This window comes from Poecilia formosa, unplaced genomic scaffold (genome assembly GCF_000485575.1).
Source record: "Poecilia formosa unplaced genomic scaffold, Poecilia_formosa-5.1.2 Scaffold158, whole genome shotgun sequence".
Lineage (NCBI taxonomy): Eukaryota > Metazoa > Chordata > Actinopteri > Cyprinodontiformes > Poeciliidae > Poecilia > Poecilia formosa.
In genome coordinates, this window is record NW_006800097.1 from 1,078,404 (window position 1) to 1,105,379 (window position 26,976).

General features: G+C 36.7%; 1 protein-coding gene across 1 annotated transcript in view; it reads left to right on the plus strand.

Annotated features, from left to right (window-relative positions):
• The window catches only part of grin2da (glutamate receptor, ionotropic, N-methyl D-aspartate 2D, a), a 173,531-nt gene that overhangs the window by 130,897 nt on the left and 15,658 nt on the right, over nucleotides 1-26,976 (plus strand). Inside the window, exons 10-16 of the mRNA XM_016677562.1 lie at nucleotides 1,772-1,925; nucleotides 9,155-9,280; nucleotides 10,903-11,015; nucleotides 12,882-12,998; nucleotides 13,444-13,604; nucleotides 19,166-19,235; nucleotides 19,743-19,860. Of these exons, the coding sequence (XP_016533048.1) occupies nucleotides 1,772-1,925; nucleotides 9,155-9,280; nucleotides 10,903-11,015; nucleotides 12,882-12,998; nucleotides 13,444-13,604; nucleotides 19,166-19,235; nucleotides 19,743-19,860 (859 nt within the window). The remainder of the gene's footprint in view (nucleotides 1-1,771; nucleotides 1,926-9,154; nucleotides 9,281-10,902; nucleotides 11,016-12,881; nucleotides 12,999-13,443; nucleotides 13,605-19,165; nucleotides 19,236-19,742; nucleotides 19,861-26,976) is intronic.

Consider the following 26,976-nt stretch of genomic DNA (forward strand, 5'->3'; position numbering starts at 1 on the left):
TTGAAAAATAATGTTTTGACATTTAAAACATATATATTTTTATAATATTAGAAAAAAATGCTTGGGTTTCTTTAGCTACAGAGGGTTTAGAGTACTGGATCTCCATTTCCACCTATTGCTGTGCAATTATTCAGCTGTATGTGACGGCAACATGAGGGATTCTCCTTAATCCGCTTCAGATTTAATTGGGATTTTATTTTTGATCTTTTGAATTCAACATATCTGCAATTAACACCACCCTGGAATAAACATATTGAAACACTAAACATAATATTAGGAATAAAGGAACATGGTCATCAGGCAAACAACATTTTCCAACCTCTGTGACTACATGCATATATCCACAAATGCACATTAAAAATGTCCCAATATACAAAAATAGGATGGTGCATGAACGCCTCACTGAATATTTTGACATTTGTTCATTGGAAAGATGTGAGCTGGTGATAGATATTTTATATATCTTGGTTCAGGAAACATCTAATTTTAAAATTATCCTCAGCAGCACCAACAGATGTAATCTACACTGATTATTACACAGATATTAGATTCAACAAAGAAGAAGTTAACATGAGTCTCATTGTGAAGAAAGGTTCTCAACAAAATGACATTCTGCTCTGTAGTTTATCATTTACTCTTATTCTGGACAGAACATTCTTTTTTTTTGTATTGTGTCTGAGAAGTGTGATATATTCACTACACTGTCAAATTCTGCAGTAGGAAAGAACCATGCAGACTTCCTAGGAGTTCTTCACTCAAGTTCTTATGAAGTAGGAAATGTCCGGGCCCAAAAGAATGTTGGTATTTTTTTCTTTTTTAAGGGAATAGTAAAGAGCTCAGTCATGCAGTGGGAGCTTGGAGTAAATGCTCCTCCACATCAAAAGGAGAGTGAGTTGAGGTAGTTCTGGCATTTGATCGTGACGTCTGATTCCTCCTGTGTGCCTCACCATTGAGGTTTTCAAGGCGCGTCCTACTGAGAGAAGACCTCAGGGCTGACCCAGAATACACAGGGAGGACTAAATATCCCTTCTGGTCTGTGAACGTATTTCAGTCCCTTAAAAAATGAAGTTGGAGTGTTTCAGTGGAGAGAGGGATGTCTGGGTTTGAGAAATGGAAGAATGTATGGATGGATGTCCATAAGGAACATCCATCCATACATGCAGTATAGGTAGAAAAAAAATATATATATTTGTATACTTACAATGATAAGAGTGTAAAGTAAACTTGTAAGAATTCAAGAAAGTACAGAAACAAGAAAAGTGTCAGTGTCAGTAGAAAGCAAAGAAAAGTTTCAGGACCTAAGAGTATGGTTAAAGGCATCTCAGTGGTGTTGGCTCAGACACTGCAAAGCCTTTATTGTTTCACAGATTCTTTGTGTCAAGCCACAGCAGAGTAATGAACTCCTGGTCAGCATCCAGCTTCTCTAACCTTCACAGTCCCTCAGTTGCCGTCATGCAACTCCTGTTCCCTGCCAGGTGAAACATGACAGAGCCGCGAATTCCCTCATTTCTTCACCTGCTGACCACCTGAGCCACAATTATTGCTGCCAGAGGAGCTTCGAAGAGGAACACAGCTCTGATTTATGTTGAAAGAAAGAAGAGAAATTCAAATCCCAGACTTAGTTCTTTATCAGGGACTATCTTGCAGTATTCTGAGAAAAAACATAAAGCAGCTAATTGTTTTTGTCAAAGATTGATGCGTTTACTCAGTTTAACATGAACTATTTCATCAAAAGTCTTGTCAATTTAATTTCAGGTGTTGTGTTTTCTAGGTTGTATCCAACAGGGCTGACATGGCCATAGGTTCCCTCACCATTAATGAGGAGAGGTCAGAGGTCGTGGAGTTCTCCGTTCCTTTCGTGGAAACCGGCATCAGTGTCATGGTTTCTCGCAGTAACGGCACCGTGTCCCCTTCTGCTTTTCTTGGTAAGCTGCTGTTTAGATTTACCTTCAGGTATCTGGATAAGTCGATTTAATTTAATTATTTCAAATTTTATTTAATTATAAGTGTAATAGTAATGCTTTTGAAAATATATAAATTTGCAAAAATCACATATCTGAATTCTTGAGACCAGAGTGATGACAAAAACATTTGATTAAGCAGCAAAAATTCCACAACTGGTGTTGGACTGTTTCTCTTGAAAAAAGATAAATTCTACAGTTAAACTTAACTTGACCTTGTGATACTTGCAGAAAGCTGACACTCACATCACCTCTTTGCTTCACAGTTCTCACCTCATACTGTTCCAGCACTCTTACATACTGGGAGCCCACATCACAGTGTGTACTGCCCTTGTCTCATCAATTCAAGAACAGTCAAAAGTTTGATGATAAGCTAGTCAAGAAAAATCAACTTCTAATATAATCACCTCACTTGTAAACATTTCAAGAGCATCTATCAATACTTTTCAAACTTTTTTTTGTGTATTTCACAATGTTCATATTTATTTCAAGTACAAACTTATAAAAATTGACAATGCTACCAAAGGTTACCGTAGACTGACGTTACCACAGAACACTGAACTCAGGCGCAAGGCATAAAACAAAGACAGCCTCGAAAGGTAGCACAGTGTCCGTCTCAAACATAAGCTCACAATGCTAAGGTTTATGTGGGGATTTCTTCAACCAGGAAGAAAAAGTCAGAAGATATTTGGTCTGTGAGGCAATGGATTTGGAGACCTAAAACAACGGCACCTTACCCAGGAATTTAAAACAACTCTGGGGAAACCAAGTTTTCCTGTAATTTGCCACAGTAGGAAAATACCAAATCTCAGTTATTTCACCACATCAAGTTAAAAAAATCTACATGTAACATTAAGACTCCAGTGGCCAACGTTATTTAAAGTCACATATAGGAAAATATATTTTGGTTTCTGGTCTTCATTGGGGTCAAAGCTGAGAGTCTCACTTTTCTTCACATGATCAGTCTGTGGTTTGGTTGACAGGGATTAATTGTGCTACAGTAAGTAGCTGCCAAATCTTGGAATGGTTTCTGTCATGCTACTCAAACTTTGAATGCCCATCTGTAGTTAGTTCATGTACAAAATTCAACCTTTTTTTCCAAGCTTTGTTTTTTTCCCAAAATATAACTTTTATGCTACATATATGGTTGGAAGGAAAGTCATACATTTTAAAGGGATGTCCACCTGCTTATCCACAAAAAATAGTGGAAGAAACATTTTTAAAGACCATAGAAATGTATTGGCATTACAGTTTAAGATGTTTGTTTTTCAGACTCACAAGATGTATCTTGAAAATATTCCTGCCAACATCTGGATCTTTTTTGTGTATTTCCCTTGATTGTGTGAATGCCAGTTTAACTGCCTGTCTGGGAGTCACTGCCTTTCCTGGCTCCTCATTTTAGGACCTCACTGCAGTCCAGTATGAAACCAAGCTGTAATTTTACAAAAAAAAATTTATACAAATGTTGCTTACCTAATTATAATAAAAAACATAAAATATGATTAGATGTAGTAAGTATGTAGTAATACTGTTTAAAAAATATATTTTGCTATGTTGTTTTTGTAAGTTTGTTGTAGTGGTGCCAGTTTGGGATGTAAAATCTTTCAGCTGGCTTTTATACTGTTTCAATTTTCAATATTTCCAACTTACTTTGTGCTTTTTTAGCTTTAGATTTCAGCTTCCTCATTTCAAGATACACTTGTTTTATGTGAAGCTCACTTTCAAAACCAGATTTTCTTTTCCGCTACTTCTTTCATTTACTTTCCAGTTCCTTTGTTTTTTTCTTGAAGTATTTCACTGATATAGATAAAGACTGGCAGTATATTACATTTACATTTAAATTTGTCCAATAAATGTTTCTTTTATCTACACTGAAACAGTTGTCACATTTGGGTTCTTAGTCATGCATTAGACTTTGGTCTAGAAAAAAAAAAAAAAAAAACTCCTTTAAACTTTCTTAAAAACAGCAATGCTGGAAAAAAATCAGAAGAGGCAGTTTGCAGCTCAACGGGAATCCGATGTTGTGATGCAGTTGTAGCTGTTGGAAAGGGCTTATTTAGAGAATCTTTGGGAGTATTGACCCGCTATTATTATTGCTCCCTGAGAAAACGCTCTTTTTTTTCCTCTTCCACTTTACAGCCCACTTACACAGGAGGGATTTTTTTAAACGGACAAAAAGAAAAAACAAAAAGGTAGAAGAGAAGATATTAATACACGGCTCAGTGCCATATTAGGGACGTTAGCTGTGGAGAACTTAAATGGATCTAACAAGGGAAGAAGGAGCAGAGCACAAACTAAGATGTTTAAAGAAATAAAAGTTACAAAAGCAATCAATTTACAAATCCAAAAATCTGACCTGATGATCATGAATCTAATGTAAAACCAAACCAGTAACAAAGAGAAACAATAATGGAGGCTATGCAGTTGCTATGCACTAAAAATATGATTATTTTATTTTATTTATTTTTTTGCTTATCTTTAGTAGAGGATGTACGTCTATGAAGGGGGTAAACCAATGAAGACATTTTGCATAATACTGCACATTGCTCTCTGTAACTCCTCAGACATGTAATATGTTTTCACTTCTGACATGCCTTTTGTCTCCCATTTGAGGAGTCTCATTTGTGCGTTTGTTTCTCAAGCCAAAGCTGATGGATGCAGACTTAAAATGTGATTTTTACAGCACTCAAAATGATCTGGCCACTTCCGAGATAACACCTGCTGGGTAACAAATCTTCTAAGATTAATTCCTTACATATCCAGGCATAAAGAGATGGTAAGATGATGGAGGGAGAGAAATGTGGGCAGAGAGAAAGATGAAGAAAATGTTAAAAGGAAAGAAATGAGGCTTCACACAGAAAGAAGGACTCTTGGTACAATATAGATGTAGCACAAAAGAGTAAGCGAGCATGGTTTAATGCCTTTGTTAGAGCGCTTGAGCCATTTTAAATGCTCTCAGATGCTTTAATGTACACAGTGACTGGTTTCTGCTCATATATGTGTGTGAGCTCTGGATGGGCCAGATGAGGCTGTGCCCTGTAGCAAAAACGACTTGTTAACACAGTTCGGTGTCTCAGGCGATTACTTTCTAATCCTTGTGTGAATTTGGTGCACATTTTGCTGCAGTGAGCAGTGCGCATGTCTTTGAGTTGTAAAACAATGCTAGACAGATCTGTACAGCATTGAGTATTTAACATAATTAGGGTAAAACTGCATATCCTAAACTCATTATATCATAGCCTACTGCATGGTAATATGATGATGTGATTTTCTTTGCAAGTAAGGTAATATGGAGGCTGCTGTTGTATTTGCTTTATGTTGGAAAGAACTCCTTCAAAATGCAAAAATTAGCAGCAAAACTCAATAAAATGTTCAGCTTGTTTGTCTTTGTAATGACATTTACATCTCAAAGGTCATGGATCTGACCAAAAATCAGGTTCTCTCCTCATAAACCTGATCTTTTCCTTTACGCCTTAAGTCACCTTAATTCATGCGTTCACAGCTGCAGAAGTACATCAATCTGTCTGTCAGTGGAGATTTAAAAGACAATCTGAAACATGTCACGGTTGGGCAGAGGTGCAGCGCTCCCAAGGCTTTTTTATCTCATTTTCTCCAGTCTACAGGACAGGCAGTGATGCCACACCAAGCTCTGGCCTCATTGGTGCGGTGGTACTTTTGAATGCAATTTGTGACTGCATGCAGTGCTGACAGAATATAACAGGTATGCAAGGCCAGAGAGAATCGAGAGCAAAACGAAACGCAAGAGGTCAATAGCAAAAGAGTCAATCCAGGGAGAAAAAACAAAGCACAGTAAGAACGAGGCGACTTCAGCAAATTGAGTGGGAGGAAGAAAATGACTCATAAAACGCAGGAAGGCATTTAGAAGTTTAGTGAGCAAAGTCATTTCTGTTAAATACGGCTTAATCATCTCCTTGTTAGTATTTAAAGTGATAGAAAATGTAAGCAAGAGTAATTTTCTTGAACTTTATGTAAACAGAAAACATGATTTTTTAAAATCTTTTTTTTTTTTTCAGCCGACTTTTATTTAGAAACTGTTAGTTTTCCTGGATTTTTGCTCATTCTGACGTCAAATACCAGATATTTTAAAATGTCAGTAACAACAGACCTGCATCTGTTTTAGGAGAAATGTACATAATGTTGTGCCAGTTAATCCTTAAAAAAAAACAGAATTTAGTTCAGTTGAAAATGACCTCATTCTTGTCCGACAACCTACTTTCTTTAAAAAGAAAAGGTTAAAAAAAATCAACACAAGTCTTCATCAATTAGCATTTTAACTTTGTTACCACATAGTTCCTGTAAGCGTCCTTCTTTTTTTTCTCTTTACCTTTGCTCCCATGAATTGCATTTTATAATGGCTCAATTCGTAAAACATTCACATATTTTAATGCCTTTGTCATCAGAAACCAGGATGAGTCAGAAATGTTGATTAAAATCTGTCCGTTTAGACTCTGCCTGTGACTGAAGTCACTCTTATCACTCTCCTGTCAGCTCAGATGTTTGTTTTGCTCTTTAAACTGTTAATGCACAGTCCAATACACACAGTAATATGGAAAAACTGCCGGATACTGAAAGTTCAAATAATCATGATGGAAAAAAAAATATCTGATGACTTGAAATATGTTTCGGAGCGTAAAGAAGAAATCTGTTTTTGGCATGTCCTTTTTCTTCACAATGTTTCAGTTTATAAAAGCTAAATTAGCTCCTGACCTCCTATTATTGTCACCATTCTTTTTTTTTTTTAAATAGCTAATTCTAGTTGGTATTGCTACTCCCAGGGCTCAGAGAATGACAGTAATCTGTCTAAATCCCTAATACCGACTGTGAACATGCTGCCACGCAAAACAAATACATGATGCCGTTGCTTTTTTAGCACCTGCTGCCAACCTGTCCTTGAGGTAGGACAAATAAACCTCATTAACCCCAATCTTAACCACGTGTGTTTCAGTGGCACTGAAACCAGTCTGGCTGGTACCTGACCTCAACCAGGTGTAGGTATTACAAAGAGCAGCTTTGAAACAGGGAATTTATCTTCTGTTGATGAGCTTTGCTTCGGTATGGATTTAAAATTAGACCACTGTTGTCCCAAAAGCAAACATAACTGTTGGAGACCAAACTGTGGGGCTTGCTGAGAGGCAGCTGGCCCTGAATGGGGGCAAAAACAATAAAGCCCCTCGCATATTAACTCAAGGCTGACATCACTTTCAAAACAACGCTGCTTCTTTTTACGCCTCTCACCCAAAAGACTATAAGAAAATAAATATCATGCAACCTTCAGGATTTTCAGGGCACAAAGTAATTATTTACAATCTTCCTCTGTCGAAGCAATTTTGATTTACCCACAGGTGTACAGCACACGTGACTGAATTAAAAACTACACATTGTGAAAAACAACTATAAACAGGTTCCTCTTGCTCCGAGTTAATGAAACACCTCTCGTGCAGACACTAGCAAGTCAGTAGCTTTAAGTGCTTAGGATTTCACTTTATTAGTAGAACCTCCAGAAACATTAAAATTAAATACTTGTAAGTGTTAAGGAACACTAATTCAAAGCAAATAGGCTCTTTCAGTTTTTTATTTGTTTTTTTCTGACAATGCATTTTCCTACAATCCAATAAAATCATTTCTTATTTTTTGTAAATCATGTGCAGCAAAGTAATGACGGTTTCTACTCTTGCGGTATGAAAAATCTCGGTAGAACTATAAAGCAGTGCCTCAGCCCTCATGGCACACATTTTGGCAGCTCACGCAGCCTTAAAAGCATATTAGCCCTGCCAGGCAGCGAGTTTAATGGATAAATCCTGAGAGTCTCCACCTGCTCCCTCACTGTACATCTCTGCAGGGAAGCCTCGGCTAAAAGCCCGGTATGTAAACAGAGCTTGTAGCTCTTTGGTATGCCTGCACAATGTCGACTTTGATTTAGCATCTTCACCTGTAAGGTGGAGATGAATCAACCCAGCAGCTCTGCTTTTCTCTCCAGTGTAGTTTGATTAGCAGTACGCCTGCTAGCACTGTTGATCTCAGTCTGTGTTGCACAGTGGAAAATCTCAGATGGATCTTTTGGTTTCCACTGCCAACAGTTTCGCTCTTCCTCGCTTTGTGAAAAGGAAATAAGCTTTTTTTTTTTGTGCTGTAGTTTTCAGGTTTTACATTTCTTTCTATAGAGGTAAATATAACACTAAAAATATTCTTGACATTAACACAACCTGATGTAGTTGATATTCCTTACATAAATATGTCTGTCAAAAAAAGTAGCACTGATGTAACGTGACAAGGATACAATGTATTGTTTACTCGCCAAGAAAGCCTTCCCATGTTTATGAGCCAACGCTCCCTGTGCTGTTTCCTACTGTAAACTGTATGGTTTCCTAACTTTGTGCTGGTCTTTGTAAAATTATCAACACCTACAGTTATGCATTTAATAAAAAGTAAGTAAGAATTTCTCCAAAGTAAAGGATTCCACAATCCAAGTCCATATTTTAGGCTAATAAATATAGTATGGTTACTCTGGAAAGCTGGCTTCTTGTTGAGAGATGGTTCAAAAATTGACAATAATCATGAACAGCTAAACACTGCAAAAAAAAATCACTTTTACTTGGTAAAAAACGTCTTTAAATCTGTTCTTGCATCTATTGGAAGGCAATACTCATAACAGTAGAACATTAAATTTCTTTTTAATTTACCTAAAGCCCTTCATGTGCACAGTATGACATTGAAAATGAATATTTTACCAAAAATACATAAAATCTGAAAGTTTAAGTCATTAGATTGTTCATTATAGACTCAAACTAAATGCGCATGGCTAAAAAGGCAACAGAAAAGACAAATCTTTCCTCTTGCTTTCTGTTCACCTCTTCGCCATTTTCAGTGTTTTTTGTGGACAAGATCCAATATTTTTCTCCTTACAAAATATTAGGCTTACAATAAGTTAAAAAATTAGCATTTGACTGTCTTTATAGATACAAACAGCCCCATCACAGATAAAAACAATACTGCTAAAGTTAAAGCCAGTAGAAGGCCCAGAACTCTTTTTTTTTTTCTCTCTCTTCCTTTTCTTGTCCACCATCCATTCAAGTTCATGTTTGATATTGTCGGGCTTTGTGGATGACGGACACCTTTCTATAACTCTATCTGATGTTTGCATGGGCGTCTGTGTGTTTCTCTGTGCGTTGCAGAGCCCTACAGCCCGGCGGTGTGGGTGATGATGTTTGTGATGTGCCTGTCAGTGGTGGCTGTCACCGTCTTCATCTTTGAGTTCTTCAGCCCCGTGGGATACAACCGTAGCCTGCAGAGCGCCAAGAGTAAGAGATGGAGTCCCTCCAGCTTTAGCATGCCAATCAAGCCACCGCCACTGCTCATGTCACGCCATTATTACCAACTTGTCAATTTGTCAGTTAAGTAAGCGAGGGGGGGCTGATTTGAGGAGGACGTTTGCACAAATTATGCAAAGCGTCCTATTTTTCTTAATTTTTTGTATTTATTTATTTGACTGCACAAGTCAAAGCAATCACTCCACAGTATGCCTCATTTATATGTTATAAAGCAAACACTGACAATGCAGTGATGGATGGTTTTGACATTTTTCTGCCACTTATCAGTTTATGATTTAGTCCAACTTTTTGCTGACTGCCATTCTGTCCAGCCATATTCATTTTACTTGATTATCCAGAGATGTTTCTCATTATATGTTATTTGATTGACACACGTTGTAAAAAACAATTTCAGCATGACAGGCCAAAGGCAGTTTAGATTCTCCTTCTGCATTAAACCTTCTTGAGTTTAACCTTCAGTAGCAAACATTTTATTTCCCATCTAAGATTTGTTTTTGGTCGTAATAACAGAACTATATCACTATAAATGTAGAATAGCAAAGATCAAATATTCAGCTTGCCATCTCTGTTCAACCACATATCCTTTAGATATCACTTTTGAACTTTTGAATTAGTTAGGTCCACTTTCTGTTCAGATTCTTACATTTACATTTACTTGAATAACATTCTGTCCAGAACCAATATTGAAAAACCACATATTTAAATGTCCAAGTCCAACAACAAGTCTAAAAATGTCTTTTTTCTGCTGTTTGGTGAAAGTTCCTCGACTACTTTATTACAACTGGCCCAAAGAAATGCATACTTTAACAGGATAAAACCTCCAAATAAGTGTTTGGAGAATCCTTATTGTAAAAGGTTTGGCTGTGTTTCCAGTGGACATTTTTTTAGAACGTTGAATCCCTGCAGTAAATTCAAGCCAGACACACCAGCAGCACCAGACGATAGTGTTTATGTAGGTTTTTTTTTTTTTTTTTTCCTTGAACACTACATGTTATTTAACATCATCTTTGACGTATTTGTTATTCATGTTTTGTTAGCAAAATTGATAAGATATAATATTTTCATGTGGTACCAGGAAATCAATCTGTATTAAATACTCAGGGGTTGTATCCAGTCAGCAAATGTATAGAATTGATTTCAGTAGCTTCCAGGTCTGAAAAAGCAGTAAAATACAAGAAGAGTGTTATAAATCATTTATCCTTCTTTACATTATTCACTGTCCCATTGTCTTAAAGTTGTATCCTTCTATATTTTTATGTATTTTCCTTTTTTTTATTTCTTTAGTCCTTCCTTTTTCCTGCTAGTTTCTGTTTTTGTAGATTTTTGGGGGAAGGTCAGTTTCTCATCTGTAAAAATATCACCATTAAAGTCATACTGAAGATTAGGATTTAAGATTTAAAAAATGAAGGTTTGAGACCCAGGACAAGTTGTGTTTCAAGTAGAGAATCTATGTCAGGAAGTGATGGTACATTTTGAATTGACATGTTACTATTTTCCACTTTGTAGCACAAGATATTTACTGCATCCCCAAAATGTTGCTTCATGGAAACTGCTTTATTTTTAACGTCTTCCTCTTCCTTACTCATTTCCAGAATCGGGGGGATCCAAGTTCACCATTGGTAAATCTGTTTGGCTGCTCTGGGCGCTCGTTTTTAACAACTCTGTTCCTGTGGAAAATCCCAGAGGAACAACCAGCAAGATCATGGTGACTATTCTGCTCACTAAATTCACTTTTAGTTTCACGGATTTGCTTTTTGCTTGTCTCCTTTCTCTTCTTATTGTATAGCTGACTCACTGACTGTTTTTTCTTTATTTTATTTGTGAAACTGACATTTTATGTGCGTCCTTATAACAGAATAAGTGAGCCAAAAGCTAGTGACCTCAGCCTGCAGTGACAGACTCAAAATGTCTTTTTCTTTTACTCATAAAGTCAGTCCAAGTGCTTTTGACAACGAACCTGATCATCTCACGAGCTCATTAGCTGCTCAATTAGCTTTACAAAGGGGGTCAATGAGGTAAAGTGAAGATGCTTATTTTAGTTCGGTCTTTGCAAATGTATTTTCTGCTTCCCAACAAAATGTGTCTTTGTAGTGAGATGACAAAATGGGAACATTTTATTTTTCACCAAATCCCATATGTCCCTTTATGATTTATTTTTCTGCATTGACAACTCTTTTTTCCCCCCAAAGGTCTTGTTTCTGTAGAAATAGTTCTTTAAGCATGTTCTTGCAGATTGATATAATCAGAAACCTCACCAGCTAACATGGGAGGACTTCAAATAATTCATTGTGTTCATTTTCAGACCTTAATGTTGCTGGTGACTACAGGCATGTCTCCTAAACTTTACAAACATTGTTTCCTTTTTATTTCTTATCAGCAAAATCTGTCAATCCAAATATACCACATATCTGAGAATTTATCCTAAACATCACTAATATTTAGACAAATGTAGTTTACATAAACAGAAACATAACACCCCATTCATCATTAACTGCAAGAATGTATTCATTGCATTGTACTATGGTCCATATATTTCCTTTCCTTTCTAGTTAAAAGTCAGACTTGAACAATGACGGGCAGTTAAAGTGTCGCATCTAAATTGCTACATTTTATGCCAAGTGCTTTTAACATCAGGGGTTCTGTTATTGACAAGACTGTTATTTAGGGCAGCTTCTGTTATAGAGTGTTGGAAATAGCATTAATCATCTTAGTAACATGTTGTTAGACCAAATTTAATTAAATGATCAGGACTATGACTATATATTTCTGTTAAAAAAGCTGAAGGTTTTCATATAGCTACAGGAATGCTTACAACTAATTGGTGAATTTCCACTGCAGATTCTCTGATTTTCTTCAAAAATAAATAAATAAAGAAGCTTGTTTTGTTTACATGATTAATTCTGCCCATAGCCAATGCCCTGTCAAATAGCAGTTGGACATCAACACATTTTGTGCTGTTTGAGTTCACTTTTTTTCTATATACATTCTGAGAGATCTAATCAAATGGTCCACAAATATCAATATATTTTGTCTTCTGCTTTTTCAGCATTTCTTCTTATTTTGGTAAAATTTAGAAGTGGTGGAGTTTTGATCACAATTCAGGAATTACTTTCTTTCTTACTTAAAAATCATTTTCCAAATATAGTTACGGGTTGTCATGACTGAAACATTTATGTTTATACATTTAGTGATCTCTTAGAGACTGATTCTGAAACTAATCCATTGCGTAAAACCTGTTCTGGTTGAATATCAGTAATGCTCGTTTTTCTTGATCAGAGTTTCAAGGATTGCTTGAGGATATCAATGCTGTGAAAAAGAAAGTTACAATGTATTTTGACTCATGTATTTTGACTAATCTTGCTGCTATATAGTTTTCTACAACAAGTTGAAAGAACGCGTGTCAAGGTTTCAGTGACATTTTAGGAGGTTAAACATGACTCCCTGATAAATGATGCTCAGTTCAACAGAGACCTTCAGCCGCAGGTTCAGAAATTGAAATTGTCTCCAGAACCTTAAAAATACTTCCTGCTCCTTGTCACGCTCCTGACTCGTTAATCATCTCCATGTCCAGGTGCTGGTTTGGGCCTTCTTTGCTGTCATTTTCTTGGCCTCCTACACTGCCAACCTGGCTGCCTTCATGATCCAGGAGGAGTACATTGACACGGTGTCTGGGCTGTCTGATAAGAAGGTGAGATCTTGAGTAGACGGTGCAAATAAGAATTTCAAACTACAAGTTTTATGTGGATTTGCATAAGTCAAAAATGAAAAAAAAAAAAACATTCAAGATAGAAAGCATTTAAAACTGTCAACACAAAATTGGTTACTATTTTTGTTTTCTGTAGCATAACAACGTGAAGGCTTTCCTCAGTCTGATTCCTGTCAATAGAATCCACAAGCCATCTCCTGCTGCTACGACACTTTAAAACCTCACGTGTTTTATTAAAGTCTGCCCCACCTCTTTAGAAAACTCCACCCTCCAGGCCTCACTTTGAAAGTGTAGACTTTGAATCTCCTCAGCACTTCTTGCTGCAGCGGAGATCAACTCATCTCCCTCATTTTTTCCAGTGACTTGCGTTTGCTTCCCACTTTCCGTCTGCCACGTTAATCTCTGCCCACCTGTTCCTCTCGTGCAGTTTCAGCAGCCGACAGAGCAGTACCCACCACTGCGCTTTGGTACAGTGCCGAATGGGAGCACCGAGGAGAACATCCGCTCCAACTATCCCAACATGCACCAGTATATGATCCGCAACAACCAGAAAGGTGTGGAGGAGGCCATTGACAACCTGAAGTCGGGGTAAGAAAGAGAGAAGATGATGAAGGTGGTGGAGGGAGAAATTGCTGCAGGGCTGCGTAGATATCCATACAGTCGTCTTTGATCAATTAGAGTGTGATTGACTTAATTTAATTCAGTAACCTAATACACTAAGTGAAACACATTATATAGATTAGTTACTCCCAGAACAGTGTTTTAAAGCTTCTTCTTCTGTTGTTTATGATGATTCCACTCACAGCTAATGATGACAACATATTTCGGAATAGAATATTAAATCAGGCCACTAAAAAACATTTCTCTGACAGAACTGTGAGCTTAGTAAAAATATATTTCATTCGCTATAACATTAGTCTCCCTGGGGGCATTTCAAGTAATTTACTATGTGGATTCCAAGCTTTCTAAGGATGTCAACACAAAAATTAAATAAAAAAGAGAAAAAAGTTATGGACATTTGATTGTTGGCACTTTGGAAACAAGATCAGTGAGAAAACAACCTTCAGAGTTTCAGAAGAAATGCCTCCAGTCAGCTACCAGACAGTTAACAAAGGCTGTTCATGTACACAGCTTTAGAGTTACCACTCCCTGCAGCATTGACTGCCCACAGGTATGACTGGGAAGGTGTGCAGACACCAGTGAGCTTTTGTCTTTCCTACCTATTTGATCATATATATTTTTGTAAAAGTTGCATTTGTTCCATTTTTCAATTAGCCTGTGCTTCTGTGTTGTTGACCTTTATCTGTCATGAAGTCATCTGTGAACTCTGTACATTTAGTGGTAAAGTGACACTGTACACAATGAGTTACCAGTAAGGTAAGGACGATGCTGTGATGCCAATCAGTTTTGTATTTAATTCTGAAGAGATCTCACAGGTTGTGCTTTTTTAGGATATGGTATTACACATTTACCAGCAACTCAAATAAACACTCAATTAGATGTGGGAATCCACTGTTTTATGCATGAATGTCCATCACACATTTAGTTTAAACAAAAGTCAATTTTGCTAAATAACGTAAAACTGAATTACGTACATTCTGAAACAACGTTCAGTTTTAGTCAAGCTCTCGCTGACTGAGAAGTTTCTCATTAATTTGCAAAGATGCACTCAGTGGTGCCCAGTCTTTACTCTGAGGTGATGGCTAATGTAGCTGCAAGATAATTAATGATTTTGTTAAAAAAATCATTGTGGACACTACTAATGACCAAACAAAATGGCCTAATTTCTCTAGGGGTTTAATCCAACACCATGTCAAACACAAAACACACTTTTTCAATGCAACACACTCCAGCACTACAGACGAGCCCACGGCTGGATCCAGAAAATGCATTTTGTAAAAGATTGTTTGGTTTATTTTAGCCTGTAAGCTTTCAGTACCAAACAGTTAAAGTTTTCACACTTCCACTTGCAACATTAACAATGTTGTTCTTTATAATTGCTATTCTGTTCTGCAGGATATATGATGCTATTATTATGTTCTGATTGGATGCCCTTTACAATGTTTTAATTGTACATTTTATGACTATAGATTTATTGAGCTCATGTCTCGTTTGCTTTTAAAAGCAAATTTATAGCATCCGCAAGACGATTTATTGAGCAGATCTTTACTTTTAAATTGTTTTGGTGTTAAATATCAAGTGTAGCTGCAGATATATTTTTTTACAATAGTACTTACCCTTGATTTACAGTTTGCAAAATTATTTAAACCCTATCAACATTTTGATTATCTCATTTGAACTCCAAAGTTTAATGGGTTTTACTTTAGTCTATATGAGAGAACAGCACAAAGTAGTGCACATAACAGGATCCTTGTATTTCTTTTGCAGACCCATTAAATTGACATTTATGAAACCACCTTTTACTGCAGTGTGAACCAGCTTTTCACATGTACAGAGGGATGTTTTCCTCCTTTCTGCAACTCAAAATAACTCAAGCTCTGTATAATTGGATGGAAATCTTCTGTGAAAATCAATTTTGAAGTTTTGCAACAGATTTTCCCTCAGAACTTAGTCTGGACTTTGCCCAGCCCTTTCTAACACATGGATATACGTAAGGCTAAAGCAGTCCATTGCATTTTATGTTTTTTTGGTTAATGTTGTCGTCCTACTGCAAGTTGAAACTCTGCCCTTGTCTGGAGTCTTTTGTAACATTTAAAAGTCTCTCTTTAACACAGCGTGACCCTGCCACCTCAATCTTTTAACGACACAAAAGGAGTACTCAGGGTGATGTACACGTTTAGTTTTCTGCCACACATACCATTTTTTCTTTCATAGGTCAAACATTTTGGTTTTCATTGGATCTAACCAGAGCACATTCTTTCACATATTGGGTTCACCCTGCTTGGTTTGTTGCAAACTGAAGAAATGACATCTTTCAATAGTGCCTTCATTTTTCTCACATTCCTGCAAAGGCTAGATCTGTCAAGTGGATGGCTAATAGTTATCCTGTTCATAAATTCTATCACCTGAATTGTGGAATTATGGATACAAACCCCCCAGAGTCATGGACCTCTTTGATAATTTGCCAAGTTACCAGGGAGGACAAATTATTTACATGGTCATTCTTTTGAAGGTTTACAGTTGTTCCATAATCTTTTAATTCTCAAAACATGGCTTGAATAGTCCTTCATAAAATGTCAAACCGTGGAAGATTGTTTTATAACCCATTCAAAAATTAATCTCTGAAATGTCTGGCATGTTCAGTAGTTTAAACTAAAAACATCCATGGATGCCTTGACAGAACAGCTGGATTTGTCCTGACAACACATTAACCACATATAAACTACATTTACTCATTAAGAAATGTGTTTCCTTGGATTTTATTTTGGGGTGTCAAAGTAAAGGTAGCTGAATAAAAGTGTAAATGATTTTTAAACAATGTATATGGTCCTTTGTGTTGGTCACTTACATAAACTCATTAAATCATTAAAGTTTGTGATTTGATGAGACAAGATGTGAAAAGTTTGAGATGTACAAACTGTACACCAAACCCGTAAACTCTTTATTTGATCCTTTACTGGAAGCAGTTGTTTCATCCGCACTCGGCTCAGTTACACAATCCTCTTGCGTGGCTGTGAGCGCATTGATCGGTGCTACCTCAGAAGCTTCAGCTAACTGTTGTAACCTCTGAGGTCCCATCAGGATCATTGTTGCTGCATGAAGGAGCAGGAGAGGGAGGCAAACAAACAGCCAAAGGAAATGAACAGCTTCTTAATAATACATACCAACCACAACCGCAGTGCGGTGGGAAAATCATGACCACTGAGCTCCTTACAGTAAAATATACATTGCACAGTTAATTCTGCTCAAGGAGTGCGGGGGTTAAGATTGAGGGGGAGTAATGCAAACGAGACACGTCTGAACAAGTTTGGATGTGCTCCATGATAATACATTTCTTTTATCATATCTGCTCATCATCCTTGTGCCTCCTACATCAGTAACTACCTCTCTTTATCTATCTCTTCATCTCACTCCCGCTCTCGTTATCCACTGTTTATCTCACTCTGCTTATCTCCCTGGATTCATCCCAACTTGATATTATTTACAAAGGAAACTTAAGTTCATGCCTTCAAAGCCAGATGTCATCAAGATTCCTGGGATTTCTGACAAACATTGCATTTCCATACTTTCCCCTCTCACTTTTTCCTTCCAATCATTTATTTTGCTTTGTGTTTCCCTCCTCCCTCATGAACTCCTTGCTAACAGCTAATGGATGTCTTTGCAGTTCCTTCTCCCATCCCTCAAATAATCTCATCTATCATCTCCTCATCATCCCTCTTTCCTCCCCTTCGTCTCTCCTTCGTTGACATAACCTCCTCACCTCTTCCCAGTTCTGCATCCTGAAGCGCAGTCTGCTTCTATGAGGGGCCTGGTTGTTGCATGCTGCTCCCTCAATGTGAATATAAATGAATGGGAAGTGGAAGAGCAGGTGTGCTGACAAATTTATCGTCATATCCTCAGATATGCATCATCAGTCTAAGCTGAGCTGTTAAATTCAGTCTATTATTTCATTATGAATGGTTTTAATTCACTTTTTATCTCCATTCATTTTTCACAGCCTGCCTAATTTCAAACTCCTGTGAAGCAGTTCTGTTATGTTTCTTATTAGAGCTGTGAGTCTTGGTTGACCTCACATTTAGAGTTGATTAACAGTGTTTGGTAAACAGTTTAGTATATTTTGTTTACTGTGCGGAGAGTCTTTATTTGGTTTATTTCTTTTTATTTTATGATATTCAGATGTAATATACTCAATCAAGGGAATTATTGTTTGTATTCTTCACCGGCACTTCACACTTTCAGTTCTTTCATGGTTGGTGATGCATCAACTTTGAGATTCAGCTTAAAAATGTGTTTATTTATTGTTTTATAAAACATATATGTGAATTTCATCTTCATTTGTTGCAGTACTTTCAAATAGAAAATAAAAACTACTTCCCAGTTTGCAAAACTGCTACATTATGTTCCATTTGGAGCTAAAAGTTCAAATAAATTCGATTTTCCTGGATGAAAGGAGTGAAAATGTGCAGAAAACATTTTGGTTAAGCCAGTTTATCGGGCTGAACCAATTCCCTAATCATATAAGCGCAAGTAATTTCTGTTTCTTTCTGGAAGCTGTTTCAGCAAAGCGACATTCTGGCACTTTTAGAACAGGTACAGAAAAGTAATGTGGTGCAGTGGCATTTCTAATGCATCGAGATGCAGGGAATCCTGAAGGGGAAGTTTCCTGTCCTTCAAGGGAGCTTCAAGAGGAGCCTGAGTCAACAACAGAACTGAGAGCTAGTTCTAGACTATTGAGATATCACACATAGTTAACCTATTTGTGATTGTTTGGGGAGCCTAAATTGAGAGCTTTTGAAGAGAAAAATCCTAATCTGTGACAACTCATTTGCCTCTTTTATTATTAGACACTTCAGTAGACATACAGTCTGACAGAGAGTAGTTCTCTTAGGATATTATGGAATCATGGAAACTAAATTTTTTAAATTTCAAAGTAAACTAAAAGAGCAAATTTACACCTGAAATGACTAGCTGTGGTGTTTGGATCATCTGGATACTTTTTAACTTTGTTCATGAAATTATCTGGAGATATGTTAAGAAATGGGAAATGGATAACGTTCCGTATGTGACTTCAACAGAACTGTAGCTGGAGAATGCTGGCAAGATCAACATGTCTGCACATTTATGTAACAATCTGTGTTTCTGCGGGCAGCTGCAGAGGGAGATTACAGCATCTGTGAGCCTTTCTCCTGCTGAGCTAAAGCGGCATTCGCTCCCTTTTGCTTGAATCTCAGCCTCCCCTGATGCTGCATTGTATTTGGTTCTTTTGTGGCTATTGTAGGAGAAGAAATGACATCTTTGCCTCCACCATGATAAATATCTCCTTGTAAGATTTTTGAAAGTTGGTGCAGAATTGTGTGTAGAAAGTGGCCTCCTTTAAAATCAGTTTTCTTTTGTGCACGGTTGTTTTTATAGTGCTGGTTTTTCCTCCAGTTCCGTCATTTTGTGTGCTTGTTCTATAGTCATTTAGCTCCAGGGCAGTGATTTCCAATTCTGTGATGTAATTTTCCACCTTCATTCTTCCCTTGCAGAAAACTAGATGCCTTTATTTATGATGCTGCTGTGCTGAACTATATGGCCAGGAAAGATGAGGGCTGCAAGGTAAGGAATAGGTCTGCCATTTCACAGCTCTGCACACTGACACACTCATACATATGGGCAGGAGATCCCTGTAAGCTATCTAAATGAACATTTCTACAAGGGCCAAATCTGCCTTCAATAAATCAAACAAACACATCAGACGCCATTTTATTGATCCCTTGGGCCTCTAGCTAAATTAATAATGTCATTTTTAGACAGCACTGATGTTGATTTATTTATAAGGGTCCATCTGATGCGGCTCTTGCAGGACGGATAAAAATCTCAGTCATAATTTGTAATGATGTCTGTGTGAGGCCCACGCTCCCAGCTGGTTCACACAACAGCCACTACTGCAGTAATTACTACAACCGATGTAAAGCTGCACCCCCTCCCCAAAACCATTTCTCATTCTCCAGCGCTGGGATTTTAAGGGACGTAAATATTTAAACAGAGATAACTGCACTGAGGCGGCAGAGACAGAAGGGATGTAATAATGTTTATTTATCTATGTGTGCTTGATCTCATAAGGTGATGACCATTGGGTCTGGGAAAGTGTTTGCCACCACAGGCTATGGCATCGCCCTGCACAAGAATTCTCGCTGGAAACGACCACTGGACCTGGCTCTGCTGCAATTAGTTGGAGATGGTAAGAAAAAAAAAAAAAAGACAGTTCACATTACATGCAGTTGAATAAAAAGAAAATTTAGACTTGATAATTTGTTTTATTCCTTGTAATTAACATGTGACTGAGTAATAAGACTGGAGCATACCAACAAGAACTCATTTTATATTTAATTTCTCTGAGGAGAATTTAAACGCAACCAGGTGCTGACATTAGTCAAGCAGCAGTGTGAAACACCTACATTTGAGATGTCTCCAGGGCTCAAGAACAGCTAATAGAGGCATAAAAATTATAAATCTCTTCTAAAGTTTTGAACCAGGCTGCCTGATATGTGAAGCATATCCTAAGAAAGAAAAAGTACTTCTGAGGCGCTACGACTCAGAGGTACTAAAGAGGACGAAACAATTCCTGAAGCATCATAAATTTCATCCGGGCCAAAAAAAATGCATGGTTTTTGTATTGTTATCGCAGCAAAATCTAAAATATGTGAAACAGAATTTTCACGGTCTGATTTCATGACTTAACCACGTCTGATCTGTGCAGCTGTTTACAGATTACTTTATGGAAAATCTTTGACATGAGGAGTAGCTTAGAGATAAGCACATGAGTAACTCTCTCAAACTATTGCTTACCAGTCTCTTACTATCATAGAAAACACAATAAAACACAAAATAAAACTAACGTGCTACGGTACACGACTTCATCATCACATTACCCTGCCTGACATTTTTTATGTAAAAAAAAAAATCACAATATAATTTTCCATCTCTCATAATAATAATAATAATAATAATAATAATAATTAATAAATAAGTTCCCAACAAAGTAACATACCTGGTCATAATGTGGAAGAACATTGAGAATTGAACCCCTCTGTTCAAAGCAGAGTACAAACTTCAAAGACATTCCAGGACTTAATGTGCATAAAGAAAGAAAACAAATCCCCTTCATGCTCCCACTTTTAGACCCACATGACATGGGTTTCAAAGTGCTAGTAACATGGCTGTAAGGGAAAACGGTGAAAGAAACACAAGCTCATCTAGATCAAGTTTTGTGAAGTTTTGAGTTTGGACCATCAAATCCAGGTGTCCTCTAAAATGTTTGGTTCTATTGCCTCCAGCATTGATTCTGGCAACTAAATGCTGGTTCACAGGAAAGAACCATTTTCAATCTACTGTATTACTTTTTAGCAGGTAGAGTTATTGAATCTTACTTGAAACACTTTGTATAGCTTTAAAATTTAGCACTGCTGCTGTGAGTCAGAGATAAGCTGGTTCAGACTACAGACTGTTCTCAAACATCATTTTTGTTAGTACTGTAATGATGGAAAATGTGATTTGTGCAATAAAAACTGTCTCTATGCATTTTGATGCTTTAAAACTTAATAAAACAGGGGCCATCAAACCTTTACTGGAAACTTGCCGGAAAACCAATATGAGTAATTGAGCCAATTAAGAATCGACTCGAGCATGGACATCAGTCTAACAGTGGAAATACTGAGGTGGAAAACCCTACAGCAGAGGTTCCCAAACTGTGGGGCGCGCCCCCTAGGAGGGGCACCGTGCCATTGCAGGGGGGGCGCGGGAAGCCGTCTGGATGAAAAAATAAAAAATTCATCAGGAATCGGTCCTGTGATACTTCTGGCCTCTTGAAAACACTTGTGGAGGCACAATTTAGTCCCCTCTATGGGGATGGGGAGTTATTAAATAAAATACAAGACAAATGATAGAATCTTGGCAGGTGCATGTGTGATGGTTCAGAGAAAAGGTTTGAAGGTTTGAATTAACAATACATCGCTTATCTAAAATAAACTAATTAGTACAAAATGAAAATACTTTATCAGTGCTGTAAGGATTCACTGATTCTAATGGTGGAATTTTATTATGATACAGAAAGAAACTTAGAACTTTGAAAACTTTGATAAAGTAGCCTATTTGTGATGGTTTTATTTTATATTTTTTTGGCCAAGCAGTTTCACAGCTGGGTTTGGATTTTAATAAAACTGATGTGAGAATGTTTCCATTCCAAGTGAGTCTGGACTTTATGATTGGGGGAAGAATCATATTGATTGGGGTAATTAGTGAAACAGACAAGTGGAAGAAGACAGAGAACTCATTAGAGTTTAAAACGTATGAAAAGTTATACAAGTCACTAGTTAAAGGAAAGAGAGCAAAACTTGTAAGAAATGACAGCTGTTCACATTAGTGTTGAGGTCAAGAGCCAAACCAGTCACACATGACTAAGATTTTTACATTTTTCTCTCATTTATATGATGCATTATCTTTCCTTTTTCATTTCTGAACTTGCTCTCATATCTTATTCACTGTTAGCTGATTCACCAAGAGATGGGTCCAAGTCAATCTATACTTATATACTTAGTTGAAAATGTTAATTCAGTAATAGACTTTCTATTATTGAAAATCTATTTCCATTACACTCAAATAACAAACTTTTAATTGAATGTAAGCATTAAAACAATATACATTGTGTTTGTATACAAATTATACATTGTGTTTGTAGTAAGGTAGAAAACTGTCTCTGCTGCTTTTAGAAGAAACAATAAAGAAGAAATAATAAAACCGTTGAAGTAGCCTAAAGTCAAGCATGCCATAAAACTAGGAGTGCATTTCTTAGATGAAAATGATTTGCTTTGAAATAATTTCCATTCAACCAAGAAGTTTGTTTCTGGTATGAGATGAGAACTGCAGATGCCATTTCTCACTAAAGTTGAAATCAGCATATCTGTTTTATAGATAACTGGGTTTTATTTGACATCCTACATCTACTGAAGGTATAAAAAGACAGAACAAAAATCTGAATAGTAGAAAAGCTTGAAAAACCTGAAAAACAGGACAGCTCAGTGTAAATTTATTTACTAGTTTAACAATTCTCCCAGACAAAAAGGATCTTTAAAGACTATTATCATTGCAAACTGTAGGACAAATACTTCAGTATTTAGAAATACTGAAAAATGCTTGTTCATCCAGGAGTGTGAATAAATTTCCATGCTCATTTGTGGGACCAGCGTGTTTTTTTGCGTCTACTGTTTTGCTTAATTGTGCTCTTCGGGTTATTCATTTGGAACCTAAAGTCTGAGCTGCAGCAATCATGTAATCAACCTCAAATATATATTAATTTATCAGGCGCTGTAAAATGCACTGTGGCCCTAAACGGGTTCTGTAATTGGTCCTTGTAATCCACCTCTTTGTTAGAGGGATGTCATTTCCTTTTTTTTTCACATGGTCAGTCATCAAATTGGCTCCCCTGAGGAGTAATTTAGCCTCTTTGCAATTAGTGAACAAGAGATGGTGGCAAATGCCTCAGTGCAAGCAGTGACAGCAGCTCCCGGGGGCAGATGGCCCTATTGGCTGATGGCACATGGATATTAAAAGTAAAATATGCTTGTTCCTTCGTAAAATGAGATGTCTGGCTGTTTTATTTGATGTCCTTCTATATTTCTTTCTAATTCTGTAACAAGATGGAAGGACAGAACTGCTTCTAAAAAAAGCTTCAGCTTCCCTCTGCGCTAATGCAATTAAATGGGGGATTTTACATTGGGATGCCTGTCCATATTTATGTACATTAGAGAAGTAAACTAACGTTAAAGAGATGCTATAAGAACACCCAGATGCAGAAGTATATGCACTTATAACTGCTGACATTGTATTTCAGTGAGAATCCCACAGCAGCATACATCGAAAGTTTGCCTCCACCACCCTGTTTCTTTGTGCCTCTCACACAGCTTCATGCTGACTGAGCAAAAGCAATAAAAATCACACACACACACACACACACACACACACACACGCACAATAAAAGATAAAAGAAAATGTGAATATGAACATCTTTTGGCACTGAAGGTAGGAAAAACTGTCGCAGTACAATACACCTGGGGGAAATTGATTTTTTTTGTTGTTTACATCCTTTTTTAAATTGCTCTGAGTTTCCATTGACCCAGAAGTTGATCTACGTTTTATAGACAGAAAGAAGAGTCAGATGTTTGTGTGGATCTGCAGTGTTCCTGTCTTTCTTTGTGTATTTCCATCTGTGGAAATACACAAAGTTGTTTGTTGTTTAAAAAAGTGCATTGGCATCTACTCTCTTTTTTCCATCAAATTTTTGTTTAGACATTTAAAAAAAAAAAACTTTGGTGTGAACAGCGTAGGACAAGATGATTAATAAGTTAGTTCCTGAATTACCTCACAAAATAGAGCTTTGAGAACACCCAAACGTGTGCATCTAAATATTTCAGTATCATTATTGTCCTAAATGTTGTTACGGTTAAATGTTTAGTGAAAATTACTCAGTAGAGATTCTTTGAGTGATGTCTATGAGAACACAGAAAAATCATGTGTAGCGTAGCCTTTTTTCCCAGCATCCCTATTTCGTTCTAACCTTGCAAGCTTTTGCTCATGTAGCCACATATAAACATGCACTTACCCTACCTGCAGTCAAAAACAGCACATTTCTAATGCAATATGCAGATCAGCTTTATGTCTGCAGGTATTTGAAATGTAAATTTTACAGAGACGGAATAAAATAAATAAAGCTCTGAATACTGTGCTGTAATTACACAGCTCTGTGTGTGATTTATTTTCTCCTAAATTCAACCCTGAAAAACTGTTTCTGGTGGGGGGTTGTTGCTTTCACATCCAGCAGCATCATTTTTTTCCCTAGTCGTTTCATTATTGAAGGTAAAAATATGAACTAGAAGTTTTATGTATGTTTTTGATAACAGTTTATGGTTTCTGTTCATTTTAAATGTTTTGTTTTTTATTTGCACAAAACGTGAAACTGATTATTTTCATTCAGACAACCATTTTCCACTGCCTAATTATTACTTTTCCCTTACACATACACACGCACACACACACATATATGATATGATGCTTATGTGTTTTTTCTGTTCTGCAAATGCATGCCAGGAATGTAAACCTCAGTGTTTTGCCCAAACACTCCCAAAACATGCGTGGAGGCCAGAGATTTTTTTATTTTTTTTTAAACTGTCAAATGGCCAGAGTGTGTCTCAGAGTACAGCTGCCCTCAGGCATTTGGGATTTTGTTTTACAATTTATTTGTCATTCTATTTACACTGCATTTTTGCTTGGAGAGACGATGCGATGAAAGAAATGTTACAAACGTGAAAATTGGGAGATATTTTGAAACTTGCAGTTAAGAATTTGACAGCCAATATCTTCTCATAATTTTTAAGAAACCAACATTAACATTTAGAAATACAACACCTACCACTCCTGGTTAAGATGAGAAAAAAGCCCTTTAAAATAACTGTTTTATTGCAGTGGTCTATCAGTTTCAACAGACAATAGAAAAATGTAATAAAAAAAAAAAACTTTGATTTTGCTCCACAAAGAAAAAAAAAAGTTGTTTCTGTGTGTTCTGCCTCAGCATTCCAGGCACATCTCATGAAGATGCTGGCTGCCTTCATGTTCAGGGCATTTCTTTATCCACAAAAAGAATATCTAGGAATGATGGCGTGTGTGATAAATTGTATTTAAGATCAAACAGACACATTGATTATTGATTACAGACATTTTGATTATGGCCCGATCCATAGACTTAATAGAGATTGTTTTGACTCTTCTAACAGAGCCCATTGTTTTTTTTTTGTAAGACTCCTGGTGTTTAAACTGCCTTTGATGACAACCAGGCTGAGAAATGATAAAAGAAATAGTCCTCTTCATGCCATATGAATATCCAGGGAAACATGTTTGGGAAGTTATGAATAAACAACAACAGTGTAATAAGGCAGAAATGACAAAAAATATTCTCTCAAATTTATATTTTTGTAAATCATTTTGAGTGACGATAACTGTGACAGGTTAAAAACAAATGTCTTGGCAGTGATTTTTTTTTTCCTCGACTGAAGTCTGATTTTATATTGTGAGAAAAGTGTTTTGAATTATTTTTGTATTATTTTTTCTTATTCCGTATCCTTTCTTTGGTTGCCAGTGAGTGCAGAGTGTAGAGCATTTGTTATATAAAAAAAACAAAGAATAAAATATTTTGCATCCACCATCTTTTGGAGTATAAAAACTTCCGTCTTCTAAAATTGGTTTTTCAATCATTATCTCATCTTTTAAAGCTTTGTTGATATCTTGACAAAGCAATTTTTCTCTGAGATAGATGACATGACAGTGCCAAACGTAATTTACTTCTGTCACTCACAAAGTAGCCTTTGCACTACTTTCCAATTACTTTTCCGTGTTTTCTGTCCAATCCAATACATCTCCCAACCAAGAGGACACTTTTTGCTTATTCATATGCTGAATATGACTTCTCCTCAGAATGCTACAGAGCATAGACAGTATTCCAATCCAAATATGACAGCTAATTTTTTAAATTAAATACAAAAGTGAAAAGAGCAGACTAAATGTGCTCTTTTTTTTCTGCCATTTTAAAACAAGATTGTATAACCATCCAATTCCAATCAACTGGGGAACAATGTATAGGTATGCAGCCCTGTCCTAAACGTACAAAAAAAAAAATGGAATAATAAAAACAGATGACCAGTTGCCATGACACTAAAATAATAATTTATCTAGAAATTGAAATGATGCCAGAGTCTAAAAAGATCATCCTGTGTGGTTTTCTAACATTTACCTTTAGATAATTAGGTTTCCTTGGCCTTATTTTATTTATTCAGAATATTCCAGTTGTCTCCAGTGAGGGGAAATGGTTTAGCAAAGAACAGAAGACTTTGGCTTAGTCTTCAACATTGCTATTTTTCTTCTGTGTTGAGTCTGTTGTGCATTGAATATTGTTTTCTTTACATTAGTGCAGAAGATGTCAAACACATGACATAACCTCAGACACAATGCACAATTTGCTTATTTGATATGAGAAAATCCTGTTGATGTGATAAGAACTTGGTAGGATTCCTCTTGTTTGCCTGCTTTTGCAGTCACAGCAGGTGATGCTGTATCCTTAGAACTGCCTCAGGTGATAATAGCCTTAACTTACTGCTTTTCTGCACAGATTGGATAAGGGAGATATTTCCTACAATGCCATTGAGAGGATTAAAAATTCTGGGGGCTTAATTCTTTACTGTAAACCAGTGCTTAGATGTTGGAGGAATACGGGAGTGGTGGATTTGAATAGGAGTGAATTTACAATGATTGT